Here is a 12,593-nt window from a genome sequence, read left to right on the forward strand (position 1 = left end):
TGAGGATGAGTTATTAAACTGTGAAAAGTGACATCATTTTTTCTTGCTGACACATATGGTAGCAGTCCATAATTTAATTTCTGTATGCCTCAGTTATTCTTTAGATTCAGCACTGTAAATTTAATGTTGAGGTTCCTAAATAATAATTTTGAAAAATGGCCCCATCAAAGGAAAATTGTCATCACAGGGTGAGCGGGCATTCCAGTTTCCCTGGGGTGGTCACGAGTACACCCACGTCCTATGATAATTATGAGTTTCCTCTCACTCTAACAGGGTCTCAGGATGATTTCCATGGGTAGTCATGTGCCACGACGGTAGGCAAAATCTATGTCCACCTGAGGCATTTAGGAAAACCTGTGAATGTGGAAAGTGAAATCTAGTTTTTACCTGGCCCTATAGACTCACTTGAATGTTTAATATTAAAAGAATGTTAAAATACTTTTTTAATATTACGAAGTTTGTTAAATGCCTCTAAACATAAAATATTCTCTCTACTTTTGTGAATATGCTTTTCTTATGCTTCTTTAGGGTGTCAGCCCTAAAGATAGTTTTTATTTTTGCCTGTGTTAAGTGTAGACCAATGTGCCACATTAGAATGATAAAAAGGGCTTACTGACTTAATAAACACTTGCTGAAACACAAGAAGTGGACATATATAATTGTTGCACTATCTTCCCAAATGAAAATGAAAACAATAATAAGAGAGGAGGCAGAAGGAAAAGGGAAAATGCTAGGGAGGAGGGGGAGGAACATAAATATATTTATACAGTTTAACTTGAAAGATGCAAAATTATTCCTATGGTGAGCACGAAGGGTAATGAGCTGTTTGAGTCCCTGTGCATCAGTATGGCCACTGGATCTTCATGTTGCTTTTGAGGGGATCTGGAGGTCAAACCTACTTTAACACTCATGCTTCTGTATCTGTTGTACATTTCACCATGCCACCTGGATGTCCTTGATGAAGCAGTACAGGCTACTAATTTTATTGAATCTTGATGTTAAGTGCACATCTTTTTTTAATATGCTGCATGCTCAAATGAGAAATACACATGAAGGAAATCCAAGTACAAAGAGTTTTGCACAGTAAACACTTTTGCGATCATCTGAATTTCAAACCAAACTCTCTAGCATTTTATTTTCCTCATGGAAAAAAAAAATATATATATATATATTACTTAAAAGGACAACTAAAAGAAACACTGTAGCTATTCAGACTTGGGTGCTTGTTAGATATTTTCTCACAAATGAACAAAGTGCACCAGTCACTTTAAGGAAAATAGTATTTGCTGCCAAGGATGAAATTCGTGTTTTAAAGCTAAAATTCGAAATTTAGAAAACTTTGTATCTGTCACTGGGACCTTCACAGCTTCCCAGCATTAAAAGTCATTTCTATTGGATTGGCGGTGATAGTAACAAATGAGATTTTTTGATACTCTATAATGATATGTGTCAACATTTGGAAGACCTGTCTAATGCAGTATACTGTTCAAAATGACCATTGATTGATGTGATAAAATCATGCATGGGTAAAAGATCCATCCAAAGTACAAGATAGAGCAATGGATTTTTATAACACCACAAAATGTTTACTGATATTATGTCAGATTCCACATTGCAACCAACTTGCAAGAAACTGCTTGTTGGAATTTGGTATGGTGTTAAAGGATAATATCTACAATTATCTGAAAAGGCTGTCAAAATATGCCTTTCTTTACAGCTACATATCTGTTTGAAGTCATGTTGTTTTCATGTAATTCAATGAAAACCACATACAGACCATTGTGAATTAAGAAAGTAACATTATAATAGTTATTTCTAAATAAACCACTCATTAAATGTACTTAGAAAAAATGTAAAGAACTGCTTATGATCCTCACTAATATGTTTATTTTAAAACTATAGATATTTTGGAAATTTTTTGTTAAGATATAAGTATACATTTAAAAAATAAATTTTGATTTTGATTTTGGTAAATATTTGGAGCTATGACCTACATGAACAAAAGCCCTTTGGGGTCCTCAGTAATACCCAACAGTTTGAGATTCACTATCTAAATAATTATTCTTTATTTTTAAATAGATTGTAGAGCAGTCCTCTCCTACTCAGATTAAGCAAAGTAAGCCAAAATTTCCATTGAAAAACAAGTTAAACGGAGATAGAGTGGGAAGAACAGGCAAAGACAAGGTGTCACCATATGGTAGTTCTGTTCCTCCAGGCAATCTGTAGACCCAGAAAGGTAGTACTATCATGGCCGTCCTTTACATGTTACTCTCTTGCACTGTGAGGAAGATTTACTGTACTATTACTCTGGTGACCCAGGAATCAAATCGAAGAATGAAGCTAACATCTTTTTTTTTTTTTTTTTTCCAAACAGGAAAAAGCTAAACTGGGTTTTAGTCAAGTAAATCATGATAACTTGGAATCAATTTAGAAAAATGAATATTTTGGGGTTTACTTGCATGAGCTTACATGATATAAGGCTGCTTTGTAATTTTTTAATATGGAAATTTGATATTAGAAGAGAAGTCAAGTTTTGCTAGTTTGCTGGTGAAATGATTATCAGATATATTTTTCAGGATCCACACACGCATTTTCCTTCCAGTTTTATTTTAAAATATGTTAAAATACACACACACACAAACACATATAAAAGTATATGAAATGTATATACAGTTTAAAAGAAAAGTAAAATGTGTGTGTACCTATCACCCAGTTTATGAAGCCACATTACAAATTGTTTTTCATTATTTTTTTTCTTGTAATTAAACCATGCTCCTTGTTCACTGGAGAAATTCTTCCATTTCTCTTCACTTTGACTGGAATAGTTAGTGCCTATACAGCCAGAGAACAAATTGTTCTTATCAGCAATTACTAATTTCATTCTAGTTCCTTTCAAATCAATTTAATCAACAAGAGTCATAAAGCTAGAATTTAAAGTTCACACTTCCTAGGACTTTTTCCTCTCTACTATTTGGAGCTTAAAGACAAAGCTTTCATTGGATCTTAAGTATTTGCTTGAAGTTTTAGTCATTAACATTTATGATGTTTTTGGCCCTTTGTATAATTTCTATACACTTTGTACCACTAGAGTTGAAAATAACTCTTCACCCTAAAAATATATGTCCTTTTGAACATCTTTAGAAAATACGGAAAAATTCAAAGATGAAAATAAAAACCACCCACAAATATATCACAGAAAAGTTAACTTTGCATTTTATTATCTTAATTTTAAAATATAAGTATGACTTTTATTGGTCCTCTAAAATATTTTAAAGGAGAAAAATGTGCAGATATCAAGTAGAATATTGTCTCTGCATATACTCAAGATTACCCTAGCAATTAAACTGAAATCAAACTAAAATAAAAATGCAAAAAAACTTACTTGGCATTTTAAATTTGGGGGGTGTGTTTGTTTTGTTTGTGTGTATATATATATTTTTTATGTATATGTTTCAGTTATTTGTTGTTGAATAACAAACTACTACAGAATTTAGCATCTTAACCTAGCAACAATTTCTGACAATTCTGCAGTTTACCTCAGCAATTTCTGGTTTTTCTAGGTATCATTTATGTGTATTTGGTTGAGACATAGGATTCAAGATTGCCTCTCTCACGAGTCTGGCAGTTGGACATGGCTGTTGGCTGGTGGCCTCAGTTAACATCTTTGTGATCTGTCACTCTTTATTTGGCTCCACTAACATGCTGGTCTCAAAGAGCAATCACAGAAGCAAAGACCTCTTGAGTCCTTGGTTCCACAACTCACATAGCATAATTCCCACCAAAATCTGTTTGTCAAAGCAAGATATAGGACCAGGCCAGACTTGAAGCACAGGGAAGTGAACACTCACTTCTGTCCTGGAGGAACTTCAGACATTCTGTGGTTCTGCTAATCTGTGTTGTGTACTATTTTCATATGAACTATTTTCTTTGAGCTCTTTTGGGAACTTTCTTAATACTAGAATTTATTAGATAGAGAAATATATTTGGGGATATGAAACTAAAATCCCCTACCAAACACTGAAATTTGCATATACATGATCAGGCTCACAAACTCCAGTGCATATGAAGACATAGATAACAAGCAACTGAAATGGGCCAGGTGGGTATTAGCTTACTGTGGAATATATTATTTTATTTTAAATGTAATAGCAGAAAGAGGCTTTGAGACAATAGGAGCCCTGTGATGTCAAGATATTTTAACATAAAGACAACAATTCCAGCAATTTCTTTTGTAGATTTCAACAAACTCATTCTGAATTTATGTGGAGATACCCAGAATAGTGAACACAAAAGTGAGGAAGAACACTAGAGTCAAGGGATGGGTGGGACCTGACTTCAGGACTTACAATAGACAAGTCAGTATAGAATTTGCAAAAGAATGGACAGAGGGGTCAATAGAACAGAATGGAGCTCTCAGAAATATACCTACACAGGCCCCATCAAAAGTTCTTTGACCAAGGAGCAAAATCAAGTACATGGAGAAGGACAATTGGACATAACTATCAAAAACGTCTAGACATTTATCTTCCATCTTTCATAAAGATTATCTCAGATGGATCTGATGATATCTAAATGTAAACCACAAGATTAATATTTCTAGAAGATAACATAGGAAATTGAGGTGATCTCAGTTATGGTCATGAACTTTCAGGTAGAATACCTAAAAATAAAAATGCATGGAAGTAAAAAACAAGTTAGATTTTCTTAAAATTAAAATTTTCTATTGTTTAAAAAGTAGTGCTAAGAAAAGGAAAAACAGCCACCCACAGACAGAGAAAATATTGTATAATATGATAAAGGACTTATATACGAAATGCATACAGAACTCTGGAAACTCAATGGTTTGAAAACAAACCAACCAATTAAAAAAATAGGAAAGATATTTGGACACTTCAACAAAGGCTTACAAATGCAAAGAATAGCATATTAAATGGGACCAACAGCATATGAGGTATTATTGCACACCCAATAAAATGCACAATATATTAAAAATATGACCATACCAAATGTTGCTGAGGATATGGGTGCCAGGCACTCTCATTCCTTGATGCTGGGAGTGATATATTACACAACTACTTTGGAAGACATCTTGCCAATTTCTTACAAAGCTAAACATAGATTTATTATACTTTACAATACAATTTAGTAATTCTACTCCAAGGTATATATTGATGCAATGGAGTTGAAAATTTTCTATATGTGAATATTTATGTCAGTTTGTTAAAAAACTGAAAACAGCCAGTGTCCTTCAATAGGTGAATAAATACATAAATAAATTATGATACATATATGCAATAGAGTATTATCCAACAATACAAATTAATGAGCTGTCAAGTCACAAAAATATTAAATGCATATAGCTAAGTATAATAAAATTCCATCTGAAAAGTAGCATACTGTATGATTTCAATGATAGGATATTCTGGAAAAGGCACATAAATGGAAGAAGGGGTTGTGGCAGAGTGATGAATAAGTAAACTTAATATTTTTAGGGTATTCAAACTACTCTACATAATACTGTAATATTGGATACTTAATATGCATTTGTCAAAATCTATACAAAATACAGATAGTCTTAATGTAAAATGCAGACATTAGTTAATAATAGTATGTCAATATTGGTTCATTAATTGTAACAATTGTAACAACAATGTAAGATGTTTATAATATGGGAAACTGAGTGACAGGGGATGTGATCCAGTATATAGAAACTCTGTTCACTATCTGTTCAATTTTTGGTCAAATGAAAATTTTTTAAAAGATATTCTAAAATTGAATCATTTTGTGTTACATGATTTTGTTTTCTGATGAAGTATAGTCATTTGAGTTGAAATATTGGCTCTTCCATAGGTAAATAAATTACCTGTCATTTTACCTGTCGCTGGTAAATTTTCTTTTAGCTAAAATATTACACTTAGTAGATCTTACTTCATGTTTTTCAAGGTATTGTAGAGCAGCATTTGTGATGTATGTGGAGGACACATGTCTGCTGAGGAGCAGGTGGTGAAAGTAAAGGATTTGAATAAATGGTCCTCTGTAACAAAGATACTGAGTTGTATATGCACATTTTAGGAACTTGTCCATTTCAGAATTTTTTTTGTAAGCATTATTATCTTTTGAAGCATATTTGTTTAATTTGAAAAGTCATTTTGGAGAAAGGAAGTAAAACATGCCAGTAGCAACTAGCAAAGGTTTTGAGGCATTTTTCTACAATATTGGTTTAATGATGATAAACATATTTGGAAAATGCCTTCAATATTTTCATTGTGAAGATTATTTTTGTTGCTGGAACAACTAGAAACAGATGTGGCAAGACTGAGAAAGTGTGAATTTACTTTTTTTCTCTGCACACAAAATAGATGACAAGTATAATCCCAATTATTAGTTTGAGAATTGCAATCCTAATATTACCCTGTGGAGTTGGATCTGACAAACGGAAATTAATAACAACGTTAAAATATGTCCCAGCTTCCTTCCCACCTCAGTTCCTCCCTCATCTCCAGTACCCTATGCTGTGATACAGTTGGATCTAATCTCCCTCAGCCATTCTTCATTCAGCACAATCTTAGTTTTGAAGACTCCATTGCCTCATTTTCTTTGCATCGGGATTTTCCTTTGATTTTGCATCATGACAAATGAAAGGCTAATTCCACTAAATGCATTAAATTGAAAATAGTCTTAATTAAATCTCCTAGAGCGATGTGGATTTTAATGGAAACATGGAAACTCAGCATCTTATCTTAAATACATCAATTCAGAGGGATTGAAATTTGGTCAGCAGGTCATGTCAGAAAGTTTGGCTTGGGTGGAACAGTCTCCTCCAAGTCCACCTAACCTTGAAGACTGGTATGCCCTAGGCAGGAGGACTGGTCTTCTATAATGGAGGGAAGAGAAGCTCTTCACTCTTATGGAGCTGAACCCTGTGCTTAAGACTGTATTCTTTTTTTTTTTTTTTGTATATTCCATCTGTTGATATCTTAATGGTTTTGTATCACTTGAGTTCTCAGGTTGAATAACATGAGTTCTTAGGTTGTACAGACACTGTTTCAATTACCTGTCAGACAACACTAGTAATGCTGCATTCATAGAACAAGTAAATATGTGAGGTAAATAGAAGGGTACAAGCACGCTTCACCCAGGGGCACAGATCTAGGGACAATCTCACTGTTTGAAATATTTCAAAATTAAATATAAATAAAAGGTTAAGATACAACCAGACATTGTTAAAAAAATCAAGCAAACAAACTTTAGTTATACAAATATAACTTCCTTTTTGAAGAAAGCTGATATTTTTTGCAAAACCTTTATATTCTAATCCTTAGAGCCTGTGTGCTATGGAGCACAATTTTATTATCTATGTTTATCATATGTATCAAGTCACCAAAGCAATGAACTAAGCAGAAGAAAGTGGAATAGATGTTATTGGCACACAGACTGAACATATGAAATTTTCAGATGAGAACTCTTAGAAAAGTACTAATAATGTTGTCTGTTTCTCTGATAGTGACAAATTAACAAGGTCCATAGCCCAAATGAGACACCTGTATCCTCCAGCTATGTCCTTTGCCTTATGCCATGACATCTCAATGGCTAAGGATATCCCAATATAATCCTAGAATCTGGGGATTGGGGAAACTCTTTTAGGAGTTTATTCATAAGTTTCACTGGCATCTTTCCATTTTTCTTTCTTTCCTCTCCATCATTGTGTCTTCTTAGGGGAAAAATTATTTCAGTTATGTCATTTATCTTGGAAATGTTTTTCATAAAGTATTTCATCCTGTATTTTTTCTTCATAGATCCAGGACTGCATAGGCAGCTGTATTTTCTGCAAAGACCATCCAACGTGGTGGCCATTGAAGGAAGGGATGCTGTCCTGGAGTGCTGTGTTTCTGGCTACCCTCCGCCCAGTTTCACCTGGTTACGGGGCCAGGAAGTCATCCAACTCAGGTACACTCATTTAGGATTTCTGTGAAATATACATTGTTTACTTTTCTCTAATTTGACACAAATGCCTAGAAATGCTAGGTTTCTCATGATCATTGGATTTTTCCCCTTATTCTTCCGCATGATACAGTGTATAAATGGCATCTAACCACTGGCTTGAGCCCATGGGGAAAAGAGTCAAAATGCATAAGATCAATTCTGAAAGGAAATTGAGAAAGCCAGGATAGTTATTGAGGTGGTCCCATCCAAAGTCTTAAGACGAGGCATCTGGTTGATCTCATCCTAAGGTAGTGGAATAGAGAGGTAGATCTTAAACATTCTGAGCACACACACACACACAGAAGATTACTATCTGAGGTGATGTTTAGGTTAATTAGCTGGATGTTCATTCTCTCTCTCTCTCTCTCTCTCTCTCTCTCTGTGTGTGTGTGTAGACATTTGTCTATATATGTACAAACACATATTTCATCCTTTATACATAAACATAAAACATCACATTGCATTGTATAAATACATACACTTTTTTTTCAATTATACCTCAATAGAAAGGAAATAAAGAAAACGAAAATTCTGGATTTCAATATGTGGCATTTCATCGTAATGTCTGAGCAATTCCTTTTAGCTCCAGTTTTGCCCATGACTATCCCAGCTGTAACAAATATTTAAGGTAAGACAGGAGAATGTACCTGGTTTTGAATTACTGGAGCATTAATAATAAAATAGAGTTAGGAAGTGAGCCCTTCCTATGATGGAATACTTATTCTAAAACATTTTGATTAAATGGATCTCACTTAAGAAATTAATTTCATTGATTGGGAGGACTGGTGTACTCCTTTTTAGCACGTTTATTTTCTATGATGAGATAGGTCCATAGATCATATATTAATCTTTAAATTCATCCACCTTAAATATGTTCTTAGATAACAAATGTATGACATCACAACTTTTCTGGGATCATTAAAGCTTGCAAGAAATGTTACGGCCTCAGCAGACACATGCTCTTTGCATATGTTTAGGCAGTTTGGGTTCAGTATAAGTTGTGGCTTCATACAAGATCACTGAATTGGATGTCAGGGCACAGAACATTGCCCTCCACACGGAAAGAACCACTTCTTTGGACCCTCTCAAATTTAAAAGGGGGTAAATGGACTAGATTATCTGTAAGTTTCTTTTTTAGCACTGCAGTTATCCCTATTTTATCTGTCTGATTAATACATGCTGCCTTCCAGTGCGAGTAGTTTCCTTTGAATTAATTTTAGGTCAATAAGTGAGATATTATCAAGCCCCTCTCATACAGGGTTTGTTTCCAATTTTATGTCTGAGGTTTGCAAAATTCATTTAAACCTTGAGTACCTCGCCTGCAAACGTGTGTTAATTTACTGTATATATGCCTGGTGTCTTACAGGTCTAAAAAGTATTCTTTATTGGGTGGAAGCAACTTGCTTATCTCCAATGTGACAGATGACGACAGTGGAACGTATACCTGTGTTGTCACATATAAAAATGAGAACATTAGTGCCTCTGCAGAGCTTACAGTCTTGGGTAAGTCAATGACTGCAGATGACTTTACGTTGTCCTCTTCAAAATACACTTTAAATGCTTGCCACTGATTGCTTCCTATGTTTATTAGTGTGAAATCGTGAAGTCCCAGTACACCACATGTGTCCTTGCTGTGCTTTGATTAATTGCACAAGGGTTGAATACAGTGTGGAACACTTGTTCATTGATTAAAAGCAAATATATTACTCTTTAGGCTAATTATTCTAGTGATAAGCTGAGAAGTTCCCCAAATTACTATTTGACAGGGGTGTTGAACAACAAGTATAAGATTCAAAAATATCATATCTGGGGGGAAATATGTGAAGAAGAATATGGGAAAAATTGAGCAAAAATGGGCCTCAGTGGAAAAAGCAGATATCATTCAAGAGGACAGGGCCTCTGTCATTAAATTCAGTGTTTTGGTAAGATTGTTTTAGTCACATGGAAATACTTAAAATGGACCCTAAAATCTAATATAAGTAAGGAAAACTTGCACAATAAGAATATAATTTAAGGAAATTAAAGATACATTGATAGGTTCATTTTATTCAGAAAGGTGGGGTCACCTGTGTCTCTTTGTAAATTAATAATTCTTACATATAGTAGGTACTCAAGCAAATCCAAATTTTATCGTGTACTTCAGATTTCTTTTACCCAGTTTCATTTGAATTAAATTGTTTGAAGAAAGAGCCTTAGAATTTTTATTTTGCTTTCTTTTTTTCCTATAACAACACTAAAAATTGTTTACTATGTTTTTCCCCCTTGGGGATCAATATTTTTCCTTTTAAAGAATTCAGGACAAGTCATAGGCTTCAGTAGAAATGAAAAGGTATCATAAACTGATTATATATGCTTACCCATATCATAATATTAATATGCTATCCTTCATCTGTTTTGGCTTTAACGTTAATTCATAAAACACTTTCAACTGTGCCCTGGATAATAATGTATATAACGCATTAGGCAATGGAGTTGCTCTTTCTTTCATCAAGCCAGAAGTATTAAATAAGAATGGGCAAAAGACTTTAGTTCTTTGGATTTAGAGGTAACATTATTTTAACTAAAATATAAGCTGTCTTTAAAATGGCAACAATTTCATTTAATCATATTTTATAGCTTGGTGAAACAAAGAAAATTCAAGACTTTCATATTTTTAATGTCAAAGTATACTAACACTAAACAGTTATCTTAGAAGTGATCTTGTAATGTGTATTACTGATCATAATGCAAGTGTGGTTACAGAATAAGAGAATTTATATTGACATAATCAAATTTTTACTTGCAAATACAGAAGGTCAAATTTTGTGTCAAATTAATGCACAATGTAAGGCTTCATTGGTACTCCAGCTGTACATTTAACAATGCTGAATTTTGATGATAAACTAAATCAGCAAAGGCCTACATGTATTTACACATGTATGTGCACACATATTGGCATACTTTTTACTTTATGAACTATGTAAATTATCTCTAAATAATTATAAGCACATACATATACAAACCAGTACATACATATACATGTGTTTTTATGTATGTTCTGTATAAACACACACACCATATATACAAGAAATGGCAATTATTTAGTATAAACATTGTACGACGTGCTCTTCACAGTAGCCTATGGGGGTTGTGAAGTTGGAACCCATTAAATAGCAATGCTTCTGTTTAATAATTTTGTACCAATTGAGAAATAACAAAAAGATTATGACATAAAGGGACTCAAATATCACCTTTATCTTTTTTTTAAAATATTTTCCACTGAGCCTGTGATTCCTCTCCGTGTGACAGAAGCATGTCCATCTGGTCACTGGTGGTAGGGTTCCTGACAGCATGGTGTTCATTGCCTGGAGGTCAGTGGCCTGGGAGGGCAGTAATTCTCTTTGGTCAGATGTGTTCCACAGAGAGAACAGGAGGTGAAAGGGATGTCTTTAAACTTCAATCTGATAGGTTGTTTGTGCCTTTTATCCTAATCTAACCTTCTTGACTCTAGGAAAGGGTGAATATTGGGAAGGGATTGGGGAAGCAGGAGTTTTATCCTAAAGGAGCCTCCTCTGCATGGAAGGAAATGTCAGATTGAGGAAGAAGCTGTCACTAACCCTAACCCCAACATTAGGTGTAAATGTCAACCCTGCTTTATGAATAAGAGCATTTCTGTCCAGAAAGATGAATAAATGTCTCAAGGGAAGACTCAGGGTTCAAATTTATGCAGTCTGAGTCCAGAGTCCCAGGTTTCTGTGATATGCAAGAAATGATTCTTGAATTTCTGTTTGGCTAATCGTTGGTTATGTTAGTCACATTAAGTATAAAAACATATGGTAACAACCTTGATAGTAGAAAGTTTAGTGAAGAAACAAGAAAGAAAGGAATAAAACTATTCTTTGAAAATGAGGCTCAAACAATTGTCATACCATCTATGAACAAAAAGGCAAAGGAAAGGTAAATTTGGTATCAAATGTTGCTTGTCCTTTAACTGTAGCTTGTACTTTGCAAAGGTGTGCATCATTTTTATAATCAGAAAAATAACAGGAAGATATGGGAAGAAAACATGTTTATGACTTTAAAAGGGTAAGAATGAAAATTAAAATTAAAAAATCATATTTAAAAATCAAGATGATAAAACTTACACATAATCCATAGTCCTGGACTGTTCAGAAACACACACACACACACACACACACACACACACTCACTCTCACACAACACACATTTTCTCCATGTAGATGATGTACATATTACAACTGTGTATTCACTTAAGGGTAAATCATAGTATCTTCTTCTCTGTGTGCTTATATATATTTGTATGTTCTTCAAGTTTTCAGTTGTCAGACATTATTGTGTTTCTAAATTTTACTAAAAATAAAAACACTAACCCAATCATTCCTAATATCTGTAATAGTCTTAATATCTTACTATTGTTAATATCTTTCTTATTTATTTGCTTATATTTTAAGAAAAATAACCGAAAAGTCTTTATACTTTCAACAGCAGTGCCAGAATTTGCCTCTTATCAAAAGAGTGCATTTCTCTGCTGGACATAGTGTCGTACACCTATAATCACAGCAGCTCTGGAGGCTGAGACAGGAGTATCACAAGTTCAAAACCAGCTTCAG

General features: G+C 33.9%; 1 protein-coding gene across 1 annotated transcript in view; it reads left to right on the forward strand.

Annotated features, from left to right (window-relative positions):
* DCC (DCC netrin 1 receptor) overlaps nt 1–12,593 on the forward strand; it is a gene marked incomplete at both ends in the record, with an annotated part of 1,098,829 nt that overhangs the window by 500,745 nt on the left and 585,491 nt on the right. Inside the window, 2 exons of the mRNA XM_081263478.1 lie at nt 7,797–7,947; nt 9,350–9,486. Of these exons, the coding sequence (XP_081119604.1) occupies nt 7,797–7,947; nt 9,350–9,486 (288 nt within the window). The remainder of the gene's footprint in view (nt 1–7,796; nt 7,948–9,349; nt 9,487–12,593) is intronic.

This window comes from Spermophilus citellus (genome assembly GCF_964194105.1).
Source record: "Spermophilus citellus genome assembly, chromosome: 12".
NCBI lineage: Eukaryota > Metazoa > Chordata > Mammalia > Rodentia > Sciuridae > Spermophilus > Spermophilus citellus.